At 43.5% G+C, this 23837-nt stretch overlaps 1 protein-coding gene across 1 annotated transcript in view; it reads left to right on the top strand.

The window, feature by feature from the left end:
- Positions 1-4776: 4776 nt before the first annotated feature.
- The window catches only part of ebag9 (estrogen receptor binding site associated antigen 9), a 28480-nt gene continuing 9419 nt past the window's right edge, over positions 4777-23837 (top strand). Inside the window, exons 1-2 of the mRNA XM_041190572.1 lie at positions 4777-5076; positions 13429-13507. Coding sequence (XP_041046506.1) covers positions 4994-5076; positions 13429-13507 — 162 coding nt within the window. The 5' untranslated portion in view covers positions 4777-4993. The remainder of the gene's footprint in view (positions 5077-13428; positions 13508-23837) is intronic.

Genomic DNA, 23837 nt, shown 5'->3' with positions numbered 1-23837 from the left:
AAGGTCATTGATAGCTTCACATATCTATCCTCACTTGATGCTGAAAACAACACAAGTATCGCAAAAGCTGCAGCTAATATACCTAAGCTGCGTAAGAAATTGTGGAACAACAGCAATTTGACTGAGAATACCAAACCGCGAGTCTATCAAGCCTGTGTCCTCGGTACAGTCCACTTCTACAATAGTGAAAACTGAACAACATATAGATAAAAGCAAAAAGCTGCAGATGCTGGAAATCCAAAACAAAAACAAAAATAAAAATACCTGGAAAAACTCAGCACGTCTGACAGCATCTGTGGAGAGGAACACAGTTAATGTTTTGAGTCGGTATGACTCTTCAACAGAACTGAACAATATATGCTAGGCAGGAGAAAAGGCTTCACGTTTCGAGAGCTCATGACCCTTCAGCAGAACTGAGTAAAATTAGGAGAGGGGTGAAATATAAGCTGGTTTAAGGTGGGGGAGGGGAGGAGGAGAAGTTGGGGGGAGGGGATGCGGTTGTAGGGACAAGCAAGCAGTGATAGGTACAGATAATCAAAAGATGTCACAGACAAAAGAACAAAGAGGTGTTGAAGGTGGTGATATTACCTAAACGAATGTGCTAATTAAGAATGGATGGCAGGACACACAAGATACAGGATAGGGGTGGGGTGGAATAAGACCAATAGGGCATAAAAGGTATAGATTTAAAAATAATGGAAATAGGTGGGAAAAGAAAAATCTATATAAATTATTGGAAAAAACAAAAACAAAAGGGAGGGGGAAGAAACAGAAAGGAGGTGGGGATGGAGGAGGGAGTTCAAGATCTAAAGTTGTTGACTCAATATTCAGTCCAGAAGGCTGTAAAGTGCCTAGTCGGAAGATGAGGTGCTGTTTCTCCAGTTTGCATTGAGCTTCGCTGGAACAATGCAGCAGGCCAAGGACAGACATGTGGCCAAGAGAGCAGCGTGGAATGTTAAAATGGCAAGTGAGGTTTGGGTCATTCTTGCGGACAGACCGCAGGTGTTCTGCAAAGCGGTCGCCCAGTTTGCGTTTGGTTTCTCCAATGTAGAGGAGACCACATTGGGAGCAATGAATGCAGTAGACTAAGTTGGGGGAAATGCAAGTGAAAGGCTGCTTCACTTGAAAGGAGTGTTTGGGCCCTTGGACGGTGAGGAGGGAGGAAGTGAAGGGGCAGGTGTTGCATCTTTTGCATTTACATGGGGCGGGGCCGTAGGTGGGGGTTGAGGAGTTGGGAGTGATGGACGAGTTCCAGTCCTACTCCGGCCCCCTCCCACAACTCTTTCTCCGGTACATCGATGATTACTTCGGTGCTGCTTCATGCTCTCGTTGGGATCTGGGAAAATTTATTAATTTTGCTTCCAATCTCCACCCCTCCATCATTTTCACATGGTCCATTGCTGACACTTCCCTTCCCTTCCTTGACCTGTCTCAATTTCTGATGATAGACTGTCCACCAATATCCATTACAAGCCTAGCGACTCCCACTGCTACCTCAATTACAGCTCCTCACACCCCGCTTCCTGTAAGGACTCCATCCCATTCTCTCAGTTCATTCGCCTCTGTCGCATCTGTTCTGATGATGCTACCTTCAAAAACAGTTCCTCTGACATGTCCTCCTTCTTCCTTAACCGAGGTTTTCCACCCACGGTCGTTGACAGGGCCCTCAACTGTGTCCAGCCCATCTCCCGCGCATCCGCCCTCACACTTTCTCCTCCCTCCCAGAAACATGATAGGGTCCCCCTTGTCCTCACTTATCACCCCACCAGCCTCCGCATTCAAAGGATCATCCTCCGCCATTTCCGCCAACTCCAGCATGATGCCACCACCAAACACAACTTTCCTTCACCACACCACCACCCCCTCCCCCCCAGCGGCATTCCGTAGGGATCGTTCCCTCCGGGACACCCTGGTCCACTCCTCCATCACCCCCTACTCCTCAACCCCCACCTACAGCACCACCCCATGCAAACGCTAAAGATGCAACACCTGCCCCTTCACTTCCTCCCTCCTCACCGTCCAAGGGCCCAAACACTCCTTTCAAGTGAAGCAGCCTTTCACTTGCATTTCCCCAATTTAGTCTACTGCATTCGTTGCTCCCAATGTGGTCTCCTCTACATTGGAGAGACCAAACGCAAACTGGGCGATCACTTTGCAGAACACCAGTGGTCTGTCCGCAAGAATGACCCAAACCTCCCTGTCGCTTGCCATTTCTACACTCCGCCCTGCTCTCTTGCCCACATGTCTGCTCTTGTCTTGCTGCATTGTTCCAGCGAAGCTCAATGCAAACTGCAGGAACAGCACCTCATCTTCCGACTAGGCACTTTACAGCCTTCTGGACTGAATATTGAGTCAAACAACTTTAGATCTTGAACTCCCTCCTCCATCCCCACCTCCTTTCCGTTTCTTACCCCTCCCTTTTGTTTGTTCCAATAATTTATATAGATTTTTCTTTTCCCACCTATTTCCAATATTTTTAAATCTATACCTTTTATGCCCTGTTAGTCTTATTACACCCCACCCCCACTAGAGCTGTACCTTGTGTCCTGCCATCCATTCTTAATTAGCATATTCGTTTAGATAATATCACCACCTTCAACACCTCTTTGTTCTTTTGTCTGTTACATCTTTTGATTATCTGCTCCTATCACTGCTTGCTTGTCCCTACAACCACAACCCACCCCCCCAACAACTTCTCTCCCCTCATCCACCCCCTCCCCCACCTTAAACCAGCTTATATTTCACCCCTCTCCTAATTTTACTCAGTTCTGTTGAAGGGTCATGAGGACTCGAAACGTCAACTTTTTTCTTCTCCTCCGATGCTGCCAGATCTGCTGAGTTTTTCCAGGTAATTCTGTTTTTGTTTTGGATTTCCAGCATCCGCAGTTTTTTGTTTTTAATCTTAGGAGAAAAGGCTTCAATGGTTCAGACGTATTCTTGGCACCTCTTGGCAGGGCCATGTCACCACTTCAGAAGTCCTGGAGCATTCTGATTCCATCAGCTTATGTTCATTGCTGAGAGAACATCAACAACCTCTACTGTTTTGTTCATGTTCATCAGATAGATGATGACTGTATGCCCAAAGACCTTCTGTGCAGTGAACTTTCTACTACGTCACGACCTGCTGGGCATCTATACCTTCACTACAAGGACACATGAAAGAGATATATGAAGATGACGGACATTGACACTGATAACAGGGAGACAGTTGCCTACAGCTGTGACTTCCAGAGTATGACTGTTTGGAAGGGCATGGAAAAGGCAAGCAGAAACAAGAAAGCTCAGCTGGCTGAGAAGAGGGCCCAGAGAAAGCAGAGGCAAGCAAATCATGCACCTTCATAGCCCACTATCTTCCTTTGCAGCAGCTGCAGCAGATACTGCCATGCCAGAGCAGAGAAAAGCATCTGATGACTCAGAAGGCTGCCAAGAGATGTGTAACCCCACCCGCTGACTGGGCTATCGACTCTGCCTCCAGTGTAAACCATCTATATAACCCTACCCCCCGTGCAGCCCGTCTCTATATATAACCCCACCTCCTGTGTAACCCTTGTGTTGTCCCACCATGTGTGCCCCCACCCATCTCCCCATCCATGTAAGGCTCCACCCCGTGTGTTGATCCGTCCCCTCTGTTGTCCCCCTCTGCATCCCTGACGTGTGTGGCCAGATCCTGGCCTAACCCTGCCTTCTTGTCTAATCCAACCGTCAGTCTAACTCTGCCCCCAATCTAACCCGCCCATTCTCTAACCCCAAACAGTGTGTAACCCCAACCCCACTCTAACCTTGCCCCCAATCTAACACGCCCATGGTCTAACCTGCCCCGGTCTTACCCCACTCCCGGTCTAAACCCATCCAGTGTGTGACCCCCCCCACGCACTCTCTAACCCCCCACCCCCACCCCGCTCTCTAACCAACCCCACCCCCACGCGCTCTCTAAACCAAGCCACCACCGCGTGCTCTCTAACCCGCCCACCCCACCCCCACGCGCTCTCCAAACCGCCCAGCCCCCCACGCTCTCTCCAACCTGCCCACACCACCACGCTCTCTCCAACCCCCCCACAACCCCCACGCTATCTAATCGCCACACAGGCCCCTATGCTATCTAAAACCCTACCCGCCCCGCTATCTAACCCCCTCGCTATCTAACCCCCCCCCACTCTATCTAACCCCTCCACCTCCCCACACTATCTAACCCCCCTACGCTATCAAACCCCCCCCAAGCTTTCTAACACCCCCACCACCCCCCACGCTTTCTAACACCCCCACCACCCCCCACGCTATCTAACCCCCCCACCACACCATCTAACACCCCCACCCCCCCACGCTATCTAATCCCCCCATGCTATCTAACCCCCCCCACGCTATCTAATCCCCCCACGCTATCTAATCCCCCCACGCTATCTAAACCCCCCCACGCTATCTAACTCCCCCCACCACCCCCCATGCTATCTAAACCCCCCACCTCCCCACCACGCTATCTACCCCCCTCACGCCATCTAACCCCCCCCACACCCCCTAACCCCCCCCCCACACCCCCTTACGCTATCTAACCCCCAGCTCCCCCGCTATCTAGCCCCACGCCCCTCGCTTTCTAGCCCTGCCCCCTCACTTTCTAGCCCCACCTCTCACTATCTAACCCCACCCCCCCGCTCTATCTAACCCCCAATCCCCCCCAACCCCGTCCAACCCCGCCCCTCAGGTTCTCACCCGGACCTGTGTGCAACTCCGCCCTCCGATATCACCCTGGCCTTTCTCTCGCGCCCTGGGAAGATTGTTTCCGGGTCGCGCCCGGCAGCCTGAGGTAGCGCATGCGCAGTAGTTAGCACGGATTCAGGCCACCTGAGCGGCGCATGCCTGGGCCTAAGCTGTTATCTTTGTCGTTTTATTGTTTTCTTTTATTATTAGTGTTGTGGTGATTGAGGTGGCTAGAATCAAGAGAGTGGAGCTGCCCAGTGTTGTGATCTGCCCCCCTCCCATCCCCCCCTCCCTGGTCACCATGGCGATCAGTCAGTTCCGATCACTCAGAGTCTGTACATGTTTGGCCTGGCTGCTCTCCTTCTTCAAGAGGCTCATCTGCAGGTCAGTCCTGAGGCTCATTTACCAGCTCAGAGTTTGCATATTAACACACTGTGTGGAATTATGATAACTGCATAGCTTAAAATCAAGAATGAAAACATAGCAATATCTATCTTGCCTCTACTGGTTTTTCTCCGTTCTATTTGCAGATTTCTTCATATTGTTACCAGTGTTGTGTATTTTTGAGTGATTTTGTTACCTGGTATATTGGTGTTTACTTTTTAAAATTAGTATTCTTCGCGCGGCCTCCTTTCAATTTGCTGGCATTGCTAGTGCCGTTTGGCGATGTTAATCTCTTGGTTCTACGTTTCAATGGAAGAAGCAATTTTGCTTCATAAAGTGGCACCACATTTATTTCCCTTAAAATATCTGGGTTCATGGTATCCTCATGTCATAGTTCAGAAGCAAATGCAAATCAGTCTTGTCATGTTTGAAAATACTTATTGAGTTTATATTTAGATTCTCTCGTGAGCTGAACATTTAAAATGTTGATAAAAACAAAAACAGAATTTTGAGTTCAGCAATTCTAACATAGAAGGGTTGACTGGAAAGAGAGACTCTCAATGTGGAGCTTAAATTATTTTTTTTATCCTGTGAAGAATGAGGCAAGTTTTAAAGACAACATATGCCCCTGATTGAGAGTGCATATTCTATACATTAGTTAGCTTGTTAATGTCTAGTTAGTTTGTTAATGTCTTCTAATCTTCAATGGGTTAGGAGGGTGAAATAATTGATATTAATCTGAAAATAACAAAGCAGTGTGCTTCAGGAGCTTCAAGTCAGTCATTCAGTACAGTGTCCTTTCACATTTGTGGCCTTCAGGTTATAAAGAACAACAAGTTGCATTTATATAGTGCCACTAATGTCATTGAACATCCAAGGTATTTCACAGGAAAGATATCAGACAGAATTTGAAATCGAGCCACATATTAGGACAGATGATCAGAAGCTGGATAAAGAGGTAGTTTTTAAGATCAAACTTAAAGAAGAGAAAGAGGTAAAAGGTGAATTCCAGGGTTTATGGCTGAGCAGCTGAAAACACACTGCCTATGGTGAAGCAAGTTAAAATGTATGCACAAGGGACAAGAATTGGAGGGGTACAGATCTTGAAAGGTTGTAGGACTATACAGACAGAGGGAGGTGAAAACATGGAGGGATTTGAAAACAAGGATGAGAATTTTTAAATTGAGGCTTTGTTGATTCAGGAGCCAATGTAGGTCAGCGAGAGCAGATGATGGGCAAATAGGATTGGTGCAAGTTAGGATAATGGCTGCAGAGTTTTATATAATCGCAAGTTTACAGAGGATGAAAGATGGGAGGCCGGCTAGGGGAATGTTGAAGTGGTCAAGTCTGGAGGTAATGAATGGATGAGGGTTTCAGAGGCAGATGAACTGAGGCAGAGCTGAAGTCAGGTGTTGTTATGGAAATGAAGATAGTGGTCTTAGAAATAACATGGGCATGTCTTTGGAAGCCAGTTGGATGTTTTGTTGTTATAGGAGTATTTTTGTCTTATACTGAAAATGAGTTTGATATTAAGATTCAAACATAGCAAAACAATTGACTACAGTTGAGTATTGGAGTCATAACCTGGAGTTTAGCTGATACTTTTGGGGGCCAGATAGCTTTTTTGCTGAAGAAATTATACAACTGAAGCAGCAGCCATGACCAAGTTGATTGTACATGGTCTGTTCAAGAAGTCAACTTGATAGTCAATTTTTCTCATTCATAATTCCACACAGTGTGTTAATGTGAAAGCGTTGCCACATGTATGCAAAGATACATTAAAGTAGTTTTCTTTACAACTGTAAGGCTGAATCTGGCTGCAATGAAAGTTGCTGTACACTTGTCTCACTTCTTGATATTTCCAGTAGTTTCTTGATTGCAGAAGGAGTTCAAATAATATCTTGTGCATCAGGAGAAATATTCCAATGTTCTTAACTTTGTAATTGAATAACTTTATTCTTGATCCTGCTAATTGTTAAAGTTCTGTAAACACCTTACTGATTTTTTTTTTATATAAACTTCCTAAATTTTCACACTTAATTTTGTTGAGGGAAACATCATAGTGTAAATGGTACATGCAAAATTTGTGATCGCTTCAGTTTGTTTGAGATATCATTTAAATTTCTGCCTAATCTGTCTCTATATCATTTAATACTCAAGTTATTCTGTAGGTACTCTGGAGCCACCAGTGTTATGAAATTTATCATGATTATATGGCAGAACGCATTTCATCTCATTGGAGCAACAAAGAACTACGAATCTGCAAATGTTTTGAAGGTGCCATTTTGCCTGGACCACCTGTAGTGTCTGGGAAGATAAATACAAGCCAGCAAGTGAAACATTACTTCCAGCTCACCCATATAGATTAGAAGAGGTTTAGAATAGTTAACTGCCTGCATTTCCAAAGTATGTATTTCCTAGTCACAGTTGTATTTAGAGATGCCGGCAAAACCAGCTTTCCAATGGTATTCTTGAAAATGCATGCAGCATACCTTGCATCACATCTGTTATTAGTTTGGAAAGGAAAGGCAAGCAGCACTTAAAGCTTATGACTAATTGTCATGTGTGTTCTGCCTGAAGGCAAGCCCTTGGCCCATCGTCTGATGATGCTTTATCCTGAGCCATTTTCTTGCCAGTATTTTTTTCAGTGGTGGTTTGCCATTGCTTTCCACTCTCGAGCAGGGCAAGGAAGCAGGTCCCAAGTCTATCTGGACTGGAATCGAACCCACGCTGGTATCATTCTGAAAGATACGCTAGCCATCTAGCGATACTTCAACACTAATTAGTGCATTGTTAACTGAGTACAGATATGGTTTTTCTAGTCCTGTCTAAGAGCTGAATAAATGTAGCTGAACACAGAATGTGTCTTAGTCACCATTGCTGAATGCAAGTGAGGAACGACTAAACCATGGTAGATAAGTGAAAATATTGTTTACAGGTTTGTGAAAAACAAATCCTATTTATGTGTTTGATTTTGAGGGCATGGGGGGGTGCTCCAAACTTACTAATCCATCTCAAAAGACGATCCTTCAACCATAAAAGATTAAGAAGTATTGTACGATACAACTGCAGATCCTGGCATGGCTATAGTGAATGTTTCAAGTTCAACTGTCTTCTTCGGAACTGAATTCATTTTAGACTTAAATCATTAACTCTGTTTCTCTCTCCACAGATTCTGCCAGACATGCTGAGTTTTTCCAGCATTTTCTGTTTTCATTTCAGATCTTCATTGCAATATTTTGCTTTTCTTTTCCTCCACATCCTTCAGTTTTTCCATTTAACCTTATTCCCCTTTCTGGTTTTTCCTCCAAAAATGGTATTGCGTTTGAGTTCTCCACATTAAGTGTTATCTTTTGTCTTTCCAGTCAACCTGCCAGCTTATGTGTCTTCCTGAACTCTCCTTCAGTTTTCTATTGTTTTCCAAACTTCTCACCTTTGTGTTATGGAGTCATAGAATTATTTATAATTCGGAAGGAGGCCATTCAGCCTATTGACTCCATATCAGTTCTCCATTTGTCAAGGCAGTCAGCCCCACTTCCCCGCTCAATCTGTGTAACAGTGTAGTTTAACAGTTATTATGGTAGTAATTTGTAGACATGTGTATGTGTTTAATTTGTTAAATTAATAAATGTTTAATTTATATAAGTTTTACGTAAAAAAAAAAACTCTGAAGGCTCGGTGGTCTTATTTTCTTCAAGTGCCCATCCAATTTCCTTTTAAAATCACCGATTGTTTCCACGACCTTCATGGACAGCAAGTTTCAGGTCATTGTCACTCGGTGTGTAGAAGCGCTTCCTCTCATTCCCCTGCATCTCTTGCCCAAGATCTTAAACCTATGTTCACTAGTCCTTCTACCATCAGCTAATGGGTAGTTTCTGTCTGCCTACCATTTCTAAGCCTGTCATAATTTTGTATACCTCTATCAAATCTCCCCTCAGTTGTCTTCATTACAAGGAGAACAACCTCAGCCTTTCCAACCTAACCGTATGACTAAAACCCTCTTGTCCCTGCAACCATTGAACCATTGTCAGCAAATGTGTATACGTTTAACACCTTACTCCTCCAGCGAGGTAATTGTAAATTAGTAGTGGCAAAATTAGTTAATTAATATTCTCTGCTGGATTAACTAGCCAATCTAGTAAGTAATTACAGTATTCCATAAACTCACTGGTTGTTTCTGAGTTTAATCATCTCCACTGGGTTAGCATGAGGAATATTGTATTTAGGCACACATCCCCATCATGAAGAGCTGTTCATATTGTTGTTATTGTTATTGTTATTGGAAATTATTTTTAAATTGGAATTGTAGTAGGGTCTGTGATTGTGTGTGTGGCTTAATTGGATTAAAGCCAGCTAGTCTGGGTGCTTTGATGTATATTGGTTTTGAGATGTTAATTAGATAAACTTAAGGAGGAGGAGGTAAAGTGTAAATTTGCATTTGTTGAATAAACCATTCAAAAGAACGGGTAAAATCTTGCAACTAGCTGGGAGACACCAAACAAAAAAATGTCTATATTACTAATAAAATTGGTGGAATGAAAAGATTATTGTTAGGAGAGGCAAAATTTAAAAAAAAAATAGTAATACAATGGAAAATTTACATTCAAAGGGGAAGCTAGATATAAACAGAAAGGTGTGTGTAAATCAGGCATTTAAGATCTAACCAGCCTGTACGCCTGCAACTGTGTCTGCAAGGAGCCTCATTTTGAACTCATATGGTCAAATGTGCTTTGCCTGGTGTCTGTTTAAAGTCAATGGGTTATTGTTGCCTTGGTGAGGATTTACCCGGGAGTGATTAATTTGGGGATTGGTTTAACAGTTATTATGGTAGTAATTTGTAGACATGTGTATGTGTTTAATTTGTTAAATTAATAAATGTTTAATTTATATAAGTTTTACGTAAAAAAAAACTCTGAAGGCTCGGTGGTCTTATTCCTGAATTCAGAGCTGCATCTCAAACATTTCAATTGAAAATATAGGTTATGATATTGTTCAAGTTTCCCTCTGGGATTTAAACAACTCAGGCTTTACCAACGGCTGTGTCATAACACCCCTCAGGTAGGAAGAGAAATGTTGTTAGAGTTTCTGCTCTAAATGATTGTTGGAAAAATGCATTTAGTTGAGAGCAATATCAAACATGGTAGTGAAGTTTCCACAAGTGGCCCATGCAGGTTTACATATGAATAATGTTCACTTGAATCAAATTTTAGTGGATAGCTGGTATCTGAGAAATAGTACACCAACAGAGAGTCTTTTTAAAAAAATTCTGTATATATCTATTATTCCTTATTGTCCTTGAGAAGGTGTTGCTGGACTTTGAACTGCTGCAATCTGTGTAGTGTTCTTAGGTAGGCAGTTCCAAGATTTTGACCCAGCAGTCAAGAAGAAACTTGAAGGGGAATTTGGAGTTGATGGTTCTCTCATGTACCTGCTGCCCTTGCCCTTCTCGATACTGGAGGTCATGGGCTTGGGAAGTGCTGCTAAAGCAGTAGTGTAGATAATATAGTATGGACTACGCCCCTGATAAAATGATGGTGGATGTTTGTTTAAGCTGATGGATGGGATACCAATCAAGTGGACTGCTTTGTCTTGGTTAGATGCACTAATCCAAGCAAATGGACAGTATTCTATCTCAATGCTGACTTACACCTTGTAGATGGTGACGAGGCTTTGGAGAGTGGGAGGTGAGCCACTTGCTGCAGAATATCTACCCAGTAACCTGCTCCATTAGCAATGACATTTGTGAGTTTCTGATCAATAATTACCCAAGAATGTTGATGCTGGAGGATTTGGCAATGGTAATGTCATTCTCTCCTCTTGGAGTTGGTCAGTGCTTGGCACTTGAATGGTGTGAATGTTGAGATGTGGGGTGAGGAGAAAATTGACAAAGATGTGTAATTTACAGATTGTTGAGAAGTGAGTTTTAAACCACTCGTTGCATGCCTAGTTATTGAAAAACAAGATCCATGTTTGTATCCTTTTATCTGATCAAGATACAAAATGGAATGAATACTTCATATCCATCTTCACCCAAGCGAATGAGGATGAAGGTATTGAACTCCGGGAGAGAGACTGCGAGGTTCTTAAGCAAATTGATATAGGGAGTGACAAGGTATTGGAGGTGTTGGCAGGCTTATAAGTGGACAAACCTCCAGGTCTGGATGATTTGTGTCCCAGACTGTGGAGGGAGGCGAGGGAGGAGATCGCAGGGGCTCTGACCCAAATTTTTAATTCCTCTCTGACCACGGGGAGATGCCAGAGGACTGGAGAACAGCTAATGTGGTTCCTCTATTTAAGAAGGGTTGTAGAGAGAAGCCAGAGAACTAGAGCCCTGTGAGTCTCGCATCAGTGTTAGGGAAACTATTACAGAAAATTCTGAAGGAGGGAATCTACCTCCACTTGGAGAGGCAAGGTTTGATCAGGGATAGTTAGCATGGCTTTGTCAGAGGGAGGTCATGCCTGACAAATTTGATTGAATTTTTTTCAGGAGGTGACCTGGTGTGTAGATGAGGGTAGCGTGGTTGATGTACTTTATATGGATTTTAGCGAAGCCTTTGACAAGGTCCCACATGGGAGAAGGCAAATACACATGGGATACAGGGTAATTTGATAAAGTGGATTCAAAATTGGCTTAGTTGTAGGAGACAGAGGGTGATGACAGAAGACTGCTTTAGTGACTGGAAGCCAGTGGCATACCACAGGGATCTGTGCTGGGCCCCCTATTATTTGTCATTTATATAAACGACATAGATGACTATGTGGGGAGTAGGATTAGTAAGTTTGCGGATGACACAAAGATTGGCCGGGTGGTTAACATTGAGTTGATTGTTTTGGGCTATAGGAAGATATAGACAGGATGGTCAAATGGGCAGATAAGTGGCAGATGGAATTTAACCCTGAAAAATGTGAGGTGATACACAGTAATTTGACAAGGAAGTATTCAATGAACAGCATGACACTAGGAAGTTCTGAGGAACAAAGGGACCTTGGCATGTGTCCATAGATCTCTGAAGGCAGAGGGGCATGTTAGTGGGGTGATGAAAAAGGCATATGGGACACTTGCCTTTATCAATCGAGGCATAGATTACAAAAGTGGGGAGGTCATGTTGGAGTTGTATAGAACCTTGGTGAGGCCACAGCTGGAGTACTGTGTGCAGTTTTGGTCGCCACATTATAGGAAGGATGTGATTGCACTGGATGGGGTGCAGAGGAGATTCACCAGGATGTTGTCTGGGCTGAAACATTTAAGTTATGAAGAAAGGTTAGATAGACTTTGGTTGTTTTCGTTGGAGCAGAGAAGACTGAGGGGCGACCTGATCAAGCTGTATAAGATTATGAGGGGCATGGACAGGGTAGATAGGGAGCAGCTGTTCCCCTTAGCTGAAGGGTCAGTCACGAGAAGACATAAGTTCAAGGTGAGCGGCAGGAGGTTTAGGGGGGCTGTGAGGAAAAACTTTTTTACCCAAAGGGTGGTGACGGTCTGGATTGCACTGCCTGAGAGGGTGGTGGAGGCGGGTTGCCTCACATCCTTTAAAAAGTACCTGGATGAGCACTTGGCATGCCATAACATTCAAGGTTATGGGCTAAATGCTGGTAAATAGGATTAGGTAGGTAGGTCAGGTGTTTCTCACGTGTTGGTGCAGACTCGATGGGCCAAAGGGCCTCTTCTGCACTGTGTGATTCTGTGATTCTCCTAATTAAAACTGATGAAACAGTTGAACTTAGTTGTATTTTGGGTGCAAAATTAACAGTTAAATATTTTGAAGCTTTAAGGGATTAATGCTTGTAGCCCCTGTTTAAAAACTTCTGAGTATTTTGCAGGCTCAAGTATTTTAATTCTGCACCAGTTTCTTCTGGAGGCACTGTTCTTGGTCACTGACGTTGCCAGTTCCCTTGTTTGAAGTAATCTGTAGAAACAGGCTTCCTGTTTCAGCTAGGTCACTGATTCTGAGACACCATTTTTAAATTGAGGCCGGAGCTTGATACTTGGAAAAAATCTGCTTTGAGCAAGCAGTTTGTTTGAATGGATAGCAGTCAGACTGAATATTGGCCCAGTTGCTCAGTTTTTTATTGCAGCTAAAATATTAAACTTTTTAAAACTGACTTGTGATGCTTGAAATTAAAGTTCACATATTTTCTTCAACAATTGTCTTATACTATTAGCTTATACTAACCAAAAATCCTTGGGGGCACCTCCTTTGTGATGTTGTTGAATCCCAGGTGCCTAACTACCTTCTAGATCTTTTGCAAGACAACTCTCAGTACTTGAAATTATTTTAATAATTATCCATTAAATAATGTAAAAGATTACACATTGTGGTATGCTAATGCTGCATTATTCTTTTCCTCAAGGTCTGGAAGGGGTAGGAAATTGAGTGGAGATCAAATAACCTTACCAACAACGGTTGATTATCCATCTGTTCCTAAGCAGGTACCCATTTTCACCATCAAGTAAATAGTTAATTTTATTGAGTGTTTTATTTTGCTGTTAAGCGGTGTATGACAATAGGAGTTTCAAATAAATTAATAATGGTTGTCTTTCCATAACAGTTATTAACTGTCGTAGTTTAATTTCCAAAGTTTGCAATTAAATCTACTTTTAAACGGCATTTTAAACTTTGTTACAGTCCAGCAGCATTTCATATTGAAAGGGTTGGAAAAAAGCCTGTACTTCTTGCTAGGTGTTTTTTTTTTCCCTAATTGTTCTTGGGATGCAGTCATCACTAGTAAGCCAATATTTATTGCCCACCCAATTGCCTTTGAGAAGGTGATGGTAAATTGCCTTCTTGGGCTGCAGTGCGTATGGTGTAGGAGCACCCATGGTGCTGATAGGTAGGAAGCTTCAGGATTTGGACCCCGTAATGATGAAGCAACGATGATATATTTCCAAGTCAGGATTGTATGTGGCTTGGAGGGGAACTTCTAGGTGGTGATGTTCCCATGTGCCTGCTGTTCTTATCCTAAACAGTGGAGGTTGCAGTTTTTGAGGGTACTGTTGAAGAAACATTGGTGAGTTGCTGTCGTGAATCTTATAGATGGTATTCACTGTAGCCATGGTGTGTCAGTGCTGGAGGAAATGAATGCTTAAGGTGGTTGATGGGGTGCCAGTCATGGGCTGCTTTGCCCTAGATAGTATCGAGCTTTTTGAGCATTGTTGGAGCTGCATGGATCCAAGCAAGTAAAGGTTATTTCATCACACTGCTGACACACAAGTGTAAGGCAATGACCATCATCAATGAGAGAGAATCCAACTATCGCATCTTGATGTCCAATGGCCTTACCATCACTGAATACTCCACTATCAACATCCTGGGGTTTACCATTGACTAGAAACTGAACTGGAATAGTGATATAATACAGTGGCTACAAGAGCAGGTCAGAGGCCAGGAGTCCTGCGACGAATAACTTACCTTCTGACTCCCCAAAGCCTGTCTATAATCTACAAAGGCACAAGTCAGAAGTGTGATGGAGTACTCCTCACTTGTTTGGATGAATGCAGCTCTCACAATGCTCAAGAAGCTTGATACCGTCCAGGACAAAACAGCCCACTTGATTGGCACCACATCCATAAACATTCACTCCCTCCGCCACCGATGCACAGTAGCAGTAGTGTGCACCATCTACAAAATGCACTGTAGGAATTCACCAAGGCTCCTTCGACAACACCTTCTAAACCCACGGCTGCTACCATCTAGAAGGACAAGGGCAACAGATGGAGGGGAACTTCCAGGTGGTGGTGTTCCCATCTAAGTCACCCACCATTGTGACTTGGAAATATATCGCTGTTCCTTCACTGTCACTGGGTCAAAACCCTGAAACTCCCTTCCTGACAGCACTGTGGGTGTACCTATGCCACATGGACTGCAGCAGTTCAAGAAGGCAGCTCACCACCACCCTCTCAAGGGCAACAAGGGATGGGCAATAAATGCTGAACCAGCCAGTGAAGCCCACATCCCGTGAATGAATTTTTTTTTAAAATTGCGTCTTGTAGGTGCTGGACAGGTTTTGGGGAGGCAGAAGGTGAGTTACTCAGCACAGAATACCCCAGTCTCTAACCTGTTCTTGTAGCCATAAAAATTATGTGGCGGTCCTGTAGAGTTTCTTGTCAATAGTGATTCTCAGGTTGTTGATGGAGGGAGATTCAGTGCTGAAAATCCCTTGATTGTCAAGGGGAAATGGTTACATTTTCCTGGTGGAGTTGCTCATTGCCTGGTGCATGCATGCTGTACATGTTACTTGCCACTTATCAACCCAAGCTTGAATGTTGCACAGGTGTTAATGCATGTGAGGACTGACTGCTTTATTATCTGAGGAGTTGCAAATGGAACTGTACACTGTGCAATCATCAAACATCCCCGCTTCTGACTTTGATGGCGGAGGGGAAGTCACTGATGTGGCTGCAGATGGTTGGGTCTAGGACATTGAGGGCTAATGTTATGAGCTTCCACCCATTTTTGCTCACGGGATGTGGGTGTTGCTGACTAGGCCAGCATTTATTGTCCATCCTTAACTGCCCTGTTCAGAGGGCATTTAAGAGTCAACCACATGGCTGTGGGTCTGGAGTCATATGTGGGCCATACCAGGCAAGGGCATCAGATCTCCTTCCCTAAAGGACACTAGTGAACCAGATGGGTTTGATGGGTTTCTTTATCCAGTTGCTCTTAAAATAGCACACAAGTGGATGTCAGGGTGTGTAAAGTTGGCCCCGCTGGTGTTTCTCAACTCAGTTTCTTAATGTTGTTGGTCCAAACAAAAAATGCACCATAATTCAGGATAATTGTCACTATTAACATAAGAATGGTCAGTGTGGAAAGTGGAAGAATTCATAATGGGGCCAATTGTGGTTCTTTTTCAAGATCAGAGGAAAAAGTACATTGTTAGACCAGAGAAGAGAAGGCTACATCCGGTCATACAAACTGACATTTGTTTGATACCAATATATTGGATGACTAATAATATACAAAACAAATTTATCATTATCTGTAGTATAGTAGTTACATGGAATTACATGGAATGTACATACAGAAACAGACCATTTGGCCAACAAGTCTGTGCTTGTGTGTTTACAGCACACAAGTCTTCTCCTTATCTCAAATGAGTTGGGTGCAAATAATCATGCAGCAGTATGTGGCGAGTTATTTACAGTTCACTATAATGTAACATTGAAAGTGTTGTGAAACATTGCACTTTATGGTATTGCTCAGTGACACTAATTAGGATCTTTTGTATCACAGACATGTAAATGTGAAGTTGAAGCAAGCCAGTGGGAAATAATTGTATGGGCGAATTTTATGACCCCAATCGTGGTGGGGTCAGGGCCGTAAAATATGGCGGGCCATTCAAAAATCCATTGACTTCGGCAGGACCTTAAAATCCTGCCAGCTTAAAATTCTGCCTTGTGTGTGTATTTGAACCCATATAAACAACATATTAATTGGTCTTCAACTTAACTCCAGCCCATAAAGATAGTTGTGTATGGAGAACTGAGCTACTAGGATAAACAGTACATTCTCCTTTACCTCAGGAACAGCGCAATGTAAGGACCAAACATCTCGATTCTTGCAGCTCCCCTGCGGCCACATGAGTTTATCAGAGTTCTCTGATTTGAAGTTAGATAACTCAAACTGCAACTGCCCATCAGGGGCTTAGTATAGACAGTGTAATTTTCTTTCAGGTACGTCTATTGAGAATTTTTTTCTTCCCTTCACCCATTGGTAGTATCTGTTAACTGAGCATTTGAAAGTGACGCAGAAGCTAATATTGATGAGGACAAAAATGAGAACTGTTTCCCCTCTGGAGATACCTCATAATTTCCTGATACCTCTTTGTCTAGTTCTCCATGAGCATTTTCCCATAACCCCTGTACGCTGTGGACCCTCATTTGGGTTAGCTTGGCATTTTACCTGACACTGACATTGATCTAGGATGGATCCTTACTTGAACTGAAATTTGGACTTCTTCATTTGTAGTAACATTTCTTTTGTCAAGCATTCCAGAGCCAAATATTTTCCTATTAGGTACATATTCTCCAAATGTTGTAACTCCTGCCGACCGGAAAGACGTCAGGAACAATTGTGCCATAGACACTTGGCCTGCACTGCAGCCACCGGTGCATACGCAGATTCTCAGAGTTGCCACTGTACTCCTCAAAATTGAAGTATATTTCACAAACTATTGGTTATGTTGGGGCAATCTCAAAACTTTTTAAAATCATAACAATGAGATGCTGTCATTTTATACAAGTATAAGTACTCAAAGATGCAATATTGTACCAGAAGACTGCCAACATTGTGATTAGCTACTGGAGTAAATTGAAAGGCAAGAAAGTAACTGAAAATGCAGTACATAGAGAAAATGCCAGCTTAATACTGTAACTTTAACCACTAAATTATATTTTTATTTTGCTTTATTGAACAAGCTGGAAAGGATTTGTGCACTGAGTTCCTACACAGCCTGATTAGTTCAGTTGGTAGGTAATGGGATTCATAACCCAGGGGTCTTGAGGCCCATGTTGGATGATGTTCTTTTCTTATATTTTATTCAAAATACTATTTTTTATTGATTTTTACCAATGGCAAAACTTCACAGTTAACAGCATGTAGTTTTGGTTTCCAAGACTGGGTCTTGCCCAAACTAGTTGGTTGCTGGTGGAAGAAAAATCTATTTTTTGGCATTACGCAAGATTGATTGATTGTTAAAATAATTGCTGTCTGAGTAGTTGCAATAGATAGTTGTGAAAAAATGCATAATATGGCGGCAGAAAGCAGAATTGCACTCGAAGGCATCTCTCACATGAAAAACTGACATTGCATCTGTGCATGTGCAGGAAGTGTCCCCACCTCCCACCACCACCACCATGTTGCAGCACAAACAAGTGCAGCCTTCTCCAAAATCATCTGCAGGTGGGCCTTGCAGGGATGAGCGGATACTTCCGGTCGAGAGAAATTACAGGGTTATTAAATGGTTGTCTGATGATAAATATAGTATATTAATTGTGCTAATGTGATGGGGAACTCTGATAGCCAACATCAATGATGCTAAACAAAAACAGAATTACCTGGAAAAACTCAGCAGGTCTGGCAGCATCGGCGGAGAAGAAAAGAGTTGACGTTTCGAGTCCTCATGACCCTTCAGAACTGAGTGAATCTTAGGAAAGGAGTGAAATATAAGCTGGTTTGGTGGTGGGGGGGGGTTGTAGGGACAAGCAAGCAGTGATAGGAGCAGATAATCAAAAGATGTTACAGACAAAAGAACACAGAGGTGTTGATTTTGGTAATATCTAAATGAATGTGCTAATTAAGAATAGAGGTAGGGCACTCAAGTTACAGCTCTAGTGGGGGTGGGGTGGAAAGGCTAGCAGGGCATAAAAGATTTAAAAATAATGGAAATAGGTGGGAAAAGAAAAATCTATATAAATTATTGGAAAAAACAAAAGGAAGGGGGAAGAAACAGAAAGGAGGTGGGGATGGAGGAGGGAGTTCAAGATCTAAAGTTGTTGAATTCAATATTCAGTCCGGAAGGCTGTAAAGTGCCTAGTCGGAACATGAGGTGTTGTTCCTCCAGTTTGCGTTGGGCTTCATTGGAACAATGCAGCAAGCCAAGGACAGACATGTGGGCAAGAGAGCAGGGTGGAGTGTTAAAATGGCAAGCGACAGGGAGGTTTGGGTTATTCTTGCGGACAGACCGCAGGTGTTCTGCAAAGCGGTCGCCCAGTTTACGTTTGCACTCTCCAATGTAGAGGAGACCACATTGGGAGCAACGAATGCAGTAGACTAAGTTGGGGGAAATGCAAGTGAAATGTTGCTTCACTTGAAAGGAGTGTTTGGGCCCTTGGGCGGTGAGGAGAGAGGAAGTGAAGGGGCAGGTGTTGCATCTTTTGCATGGGCATGGGGAGGTGCCATAGATGGGGGTTGAGAAGTAGGGGGTGATGGAGGAGTGGACCAGGGTGTCCTGGAGGGAACGATCCCTACGAAATGCTGCTTGGGGGGGGTGAAGGGAAGATGTATTTGGTGGTGGCATCATGCTGGAGTTGGCGGAAATGGCAGAGGATGATCTGCGGAGGCTGGTGGGGTGATAAGTGAGGACAAGGGGGACCCTATCATGTTTCTGGGAGGGAGGGGAAGGCGTGAGGGCGGATGCACGGGAGATGGGCTGGACATGGTTGAGGGCCCTGTCAACGACCGTGGGTGGAAAACCTCGGTTAAGGAAGAAGGAGGACATGTCAGAGGAACTGTTTTTGAAGGTAGCATCATCAGAACAGATGCGACGGAGGCGAAGGAACTGAGAGAATGGATAGGAATCCTTACAGGAAGTCCTTACAATCCCCATCCACCACTACTCTCCTCCGTCTGGCTGAACTTGTTCTTACACAACAATTTCTCCTTCAACTCCTCTCACTCCCTCCAAATAAAAGGTGTGGCTATGGGTACCCGCATGGGCCCCAGCTATGCCTGTCTCTTTATGGGGTATGTGGAACATTCCTTGTTCCAGTCCTACTCCAGCCCCCTTCCACAACTCTTTCTACGGTACATCGATGATTACTTCGGTGCTGCTTCATGCTCGCGTCGGGACTTGGAAAAATTTATTAATTCTGCTTCCAATCTCCACCTCTCCATCATTTTCACATGGTCCATCTCTGACACTTCCCTTCCTTGACTTCTCTGTCTCAATCTCTGGTGATAGACTGTCTACCAATATCCATTACAAGCCTACCGACTCCCACAGCTACCTCGACTACAGCTCCTCACACCCCGCTTCCTGTAAGGACTCCATTCCATTCTCTCTTCACCTCAGTCGCATCTGTTCTGATGATGCTACCTTCAAAAACAGTTCCTCTGACATGTCCTCCTTCTTCCTTAACCGAGGTTTTCCACCCACGGTCGTTGACAGGGCCCTGTCAACCGTGTCCGGCCCATCTCCCGCGCATCCACCGTCACGCCTTCCCCTCCCTCCCAGAAACATGATGGGGTCCCCCTTGTCCTCACTTATCACCCCATCAGCCTCCGCATTCAAAGGATCATCCTCTGCCATTTCCGCCAACTCCAGCATGATGCCACCACCAAACACATCTTCCCTTCACCCCCCCAGCAGCATTCCGTAGGGATCGTTCCCTCCGGGACACCCTGGTCCACTCCTCCATCACCCCCTACTCCTCAAACCCCACCTATGGCACCTCCCCATGCCCACGCAAAAGATGCAACACCTGCCCCTTCTCTTCCTCTCTCCTCACCGTCCAAGGGCCCAAACACTCCTTTCAAGTGAAGCAGCATTTCACTTGCATTTCCCCCAACTTAGTCTACCGCATTCGTTGCTCCCAATGTGGTCTCCTCTACATTGGAGAGACCAAACGTAAACTGGGCGACCACTTTGCAGAACACCTGCGGTCTGTCCGCAAGAATGACCCAAACCTCCCTGTCGCTTGCCATTTCAACACTCCACCCTGCTCTCTTGCCCACATGTCTGTCCTTGGCTTGCTGCATTGTTCCAATGAAGCCCACGCAAACTGGAGGAACAGCACCTCATCTTCTGACTAGGCACTTTACAGCCTTCCGGACTGAATATTGAATTCAACAACTTTAGATCTTGAACTCCCTCCTCCATCCCCACCTCCTTTCTGTTTCTTCCCCCTTCCTTTTGTTTTTTCCAATAATTTATATAGATTTTTCTTTTCCCACCTATTTCCATTATTTTTAAATCTTTTATCCCCTGCTAGCCTTTCCACCCCACCCCCACTGGAGCTGTACCTTGAGTGCCCTATCATCCATTCTTAATTAGCGCTTTCTTTTAGATAATATCACCAAAATCAACACCTCTGTGTTCTTTTGTCTGTAACATCTTTTGATTATCTGCTCCTATCACTGCTTGCTTGTCCCTACAACCACCCCAGCCCCCCCAACTTCTCTCCACCTGCCACCCCCCCCCCCCCCATCTTAAACCAGCTTATATTTCACTCCTTTTCTAAGATTCACTCAGTTCTGCTGAAGGGTCATGAGGACTCGAAACATCAACTGTTTTCTTCTCCGCCGATGCTACCAGACCTGCTGAGTTTTCCAGGTAATTCTGTTTTTGTTTTGGATTTCCAGCATCCGCAGTTTTTTGTTTTTATATCAATATTGCTAATTTGCCCTCCATAACCTAATTTCAGTCTTGATTGCTCAGTTCACTCCCTGTTTGGTCTGTCCCAAGAGAATATGGTAATATTGTATGTTGTTTAATTTCCATTGGCTCTGTTATCTCTAAGAAGTGTGTTTGTAATTGCTGTTTACTGGTCAGACACCTGCTATGTTGGAGCTCATAACATGTAAAATTTCTCCATCCAGCTTCTTTCTTGGCAGCCCCTTTAGCTATTGCTTGTCCAGCAGAAAATATTCTGCAATTTGGAAAAGTTTAAAGAATCCCAGCAAGGAACAATCCCCTCTTTGGATGAAGGAAGAGGTCCAGCAAAATTCATTTCCCTACTGCAGTGGAATCACAGGCTTGATAAACAACAATTTATAAGACACCAGCTTGCAAAAAAATGCATAATATAAGAACAGAAAGGAGAGCTGCATTAAAAGCATCTCTCTCATTAAACAAAGAGATAAAAACAAAAAAACTGCGGATGCTGGAAATCCAAAACAAAAACAGAATTACCTGGAAAAACTCAGCAGGTCTGGCAGCATCGGCGGAGAAGAAAAGAGTTGACGTTTCGAGTCCTCATGACCCTTCGACAGAACTTGAGTTCGAGTCCAGGAAAGAGCTGAAATATAAGCTGGTTTAAGGTGTGTGTGTGGGGGGCGGAGAGATAGAGAGACAGAGAGGTGGAGGGGGTTGGTGTGGTTGTAGCGACAAACAAGCAGTGATAGAAGCAGATCATCAAAAGATGACATCTTTTGATGATCTGCTTCTATCACTGCTTGTTTGTCGCTACAACCACACCAACCCCCTCCACCTCTCTGTCTCTCTATCTCTCCGCCCCCCACACACACACCTTAAACCAGCTTATATTTCAGCTCTTTCCTGGACTCGAACTCAAGTTCTGTCGAAGGGTCATGAGGACTCGAAACGTCAACTCTTTTCTTCTCCGCCGATGCTGCCAGACCTGCTGAGTTTTTCCAGGTAATTCTGTTTTTGTTCTCTCATTAAACAACCTGACACTATATCTGTGCATGTGCAGGAAATTCTCCATCTTGTTTTGTGGCACAAATAAATTTGGCCATCACTGAAATGACCTGCAGGTGAGCCTTGCAGGGATCAACAGATACTTCATTCATTCATCTGCTTTACTCCAATAGAATCACAGGCTTGATAAACAACTATTTGTAAGACACCAGGTTGGTGGAGCCTGATGGTTTTGTTTTGAAACTTTACATAGATGAAAAGATGTTAACTTGTATGTTTTGTCATGCTAGACTAGTAGCTTGTTTGCTAAAATAAAAAGCAAAGTGCTGGAAAAACTGAGCAGGTCTGGCAGCATCTTTGGAGAGAGAAAGAGTTGATGTTTTGAGCCCAATATGACTCCTCTTTATTTCAGACCTCCAGCAACTGCAGTATTTTGCTTTTATATTAGCCCGTTGGCTGATGTTTTTGAAAGGTTACAGAATTGTGTTAGCTAAGTGGTTCGTATAATTTCTGGCAAATAGAACTTCAGACGTGCCTTTCATTTCATATTTTGTCTATTCTGTTCAGCATGAGAGTACACAATACTTTCCTCATGTGGCAGAATTGTATTCCTTCACTCAGCAGCTGACCTGCTGATAGATCACCAGATTCTCATCATGCAGTTTTTTGGGTATTGCTTGACATTGATTTAAACTGTTGGTTGGGCTTTGAATTAAGTGAATTATTACCGATACTGATGTCTCAGCTAGATTTCTAGTTCTAGCTTTATGTACAGCACAAGATTTCCGAATAATGTATTTGATTATCTTTCTCAGTTCTCTAAATTACATGAAAGCCAAACTCTAGAAGATACCTGCATTGTTGCTACAATCAGAGTCAGGAAGATATAATAAATTCCAATAACTAATATTGTAAAGTAGAGTAATAGTGGTGGGTGGGTGTGTGCATACGTGTGTGTGTGTACGTACATATGATCTGAAGGCTTTGATGTATCAGAAGATAAGTTTGAGATGTTAAGTAGGTAAACGTGGGTGAAGTTTTAGAATGTGGGGTATTTTTGCATTTTTTAATAAACCAGATTAGCTTGAATTCAAAAGAGGGGGTGAAATGTTTCACCTGGCCAGGAGAAATTGAGTGTATTTATTTTTCCCAAAGATTACTGGTAAAATTGGTACTATGATAGATTTTTATTATTAGAGTGGTAAAGTCCAAAGGCATAGTGAAACATTGGGAATTTGTATTCATAAGGGGAAAACATGTATAAAGGAGCGAAGGTTGTGTGTAAGGGAAGGCATTTTAAGATCTAACACAACTGTGAAAAGCCTCCAGCACCTAAGCCTCAAGCTGCTGTCCACAAGGAAACGAAACTGAGAAAAACTCACTTTGAATTTGACTGTCCAGGGTGTGTGCTTTGCCTGGGTCTGTTTAAATCTGTTGTTTTACTGTTGCCTTAACAGAGGTGTAACTGGGAGTTAGATTAACTAGGGGAGCTAGGCGTTATCATAGTAGTAATTTGTAAACCTATGTATGTGCTTAAAATAATTTTTTTTTTTGTTTAGTAAAGGTTTCATTTAGTTTTGGAGGAAACCTAGAAGACAAGGTGGTCTTATTACTACTGAATTCAAGGCACGCATCTCGAAATATATACTAATTGCAAAACA

Source organism: Carcharodon carcharias, chromosome 6 (assembly GCF_017639515.1).
Source record: "Carcharodon carcharias isolate sCarCar2 chromosome 6, sCarCar2.pri, whole genome shotgun sequence".
Classification (NCBI taxonomy): domain Eukaryota; kingdom Metazoa; phylum Chordata; class Chondrichthyes; order Lamniformes; family Lamnidae; genus Carcharodon; species Carcharodon carcharias.
Note: the sequence above shows the minus strand (reverse complement) of the source record. Positions and strands in the feature narration are given on the sequence as shown.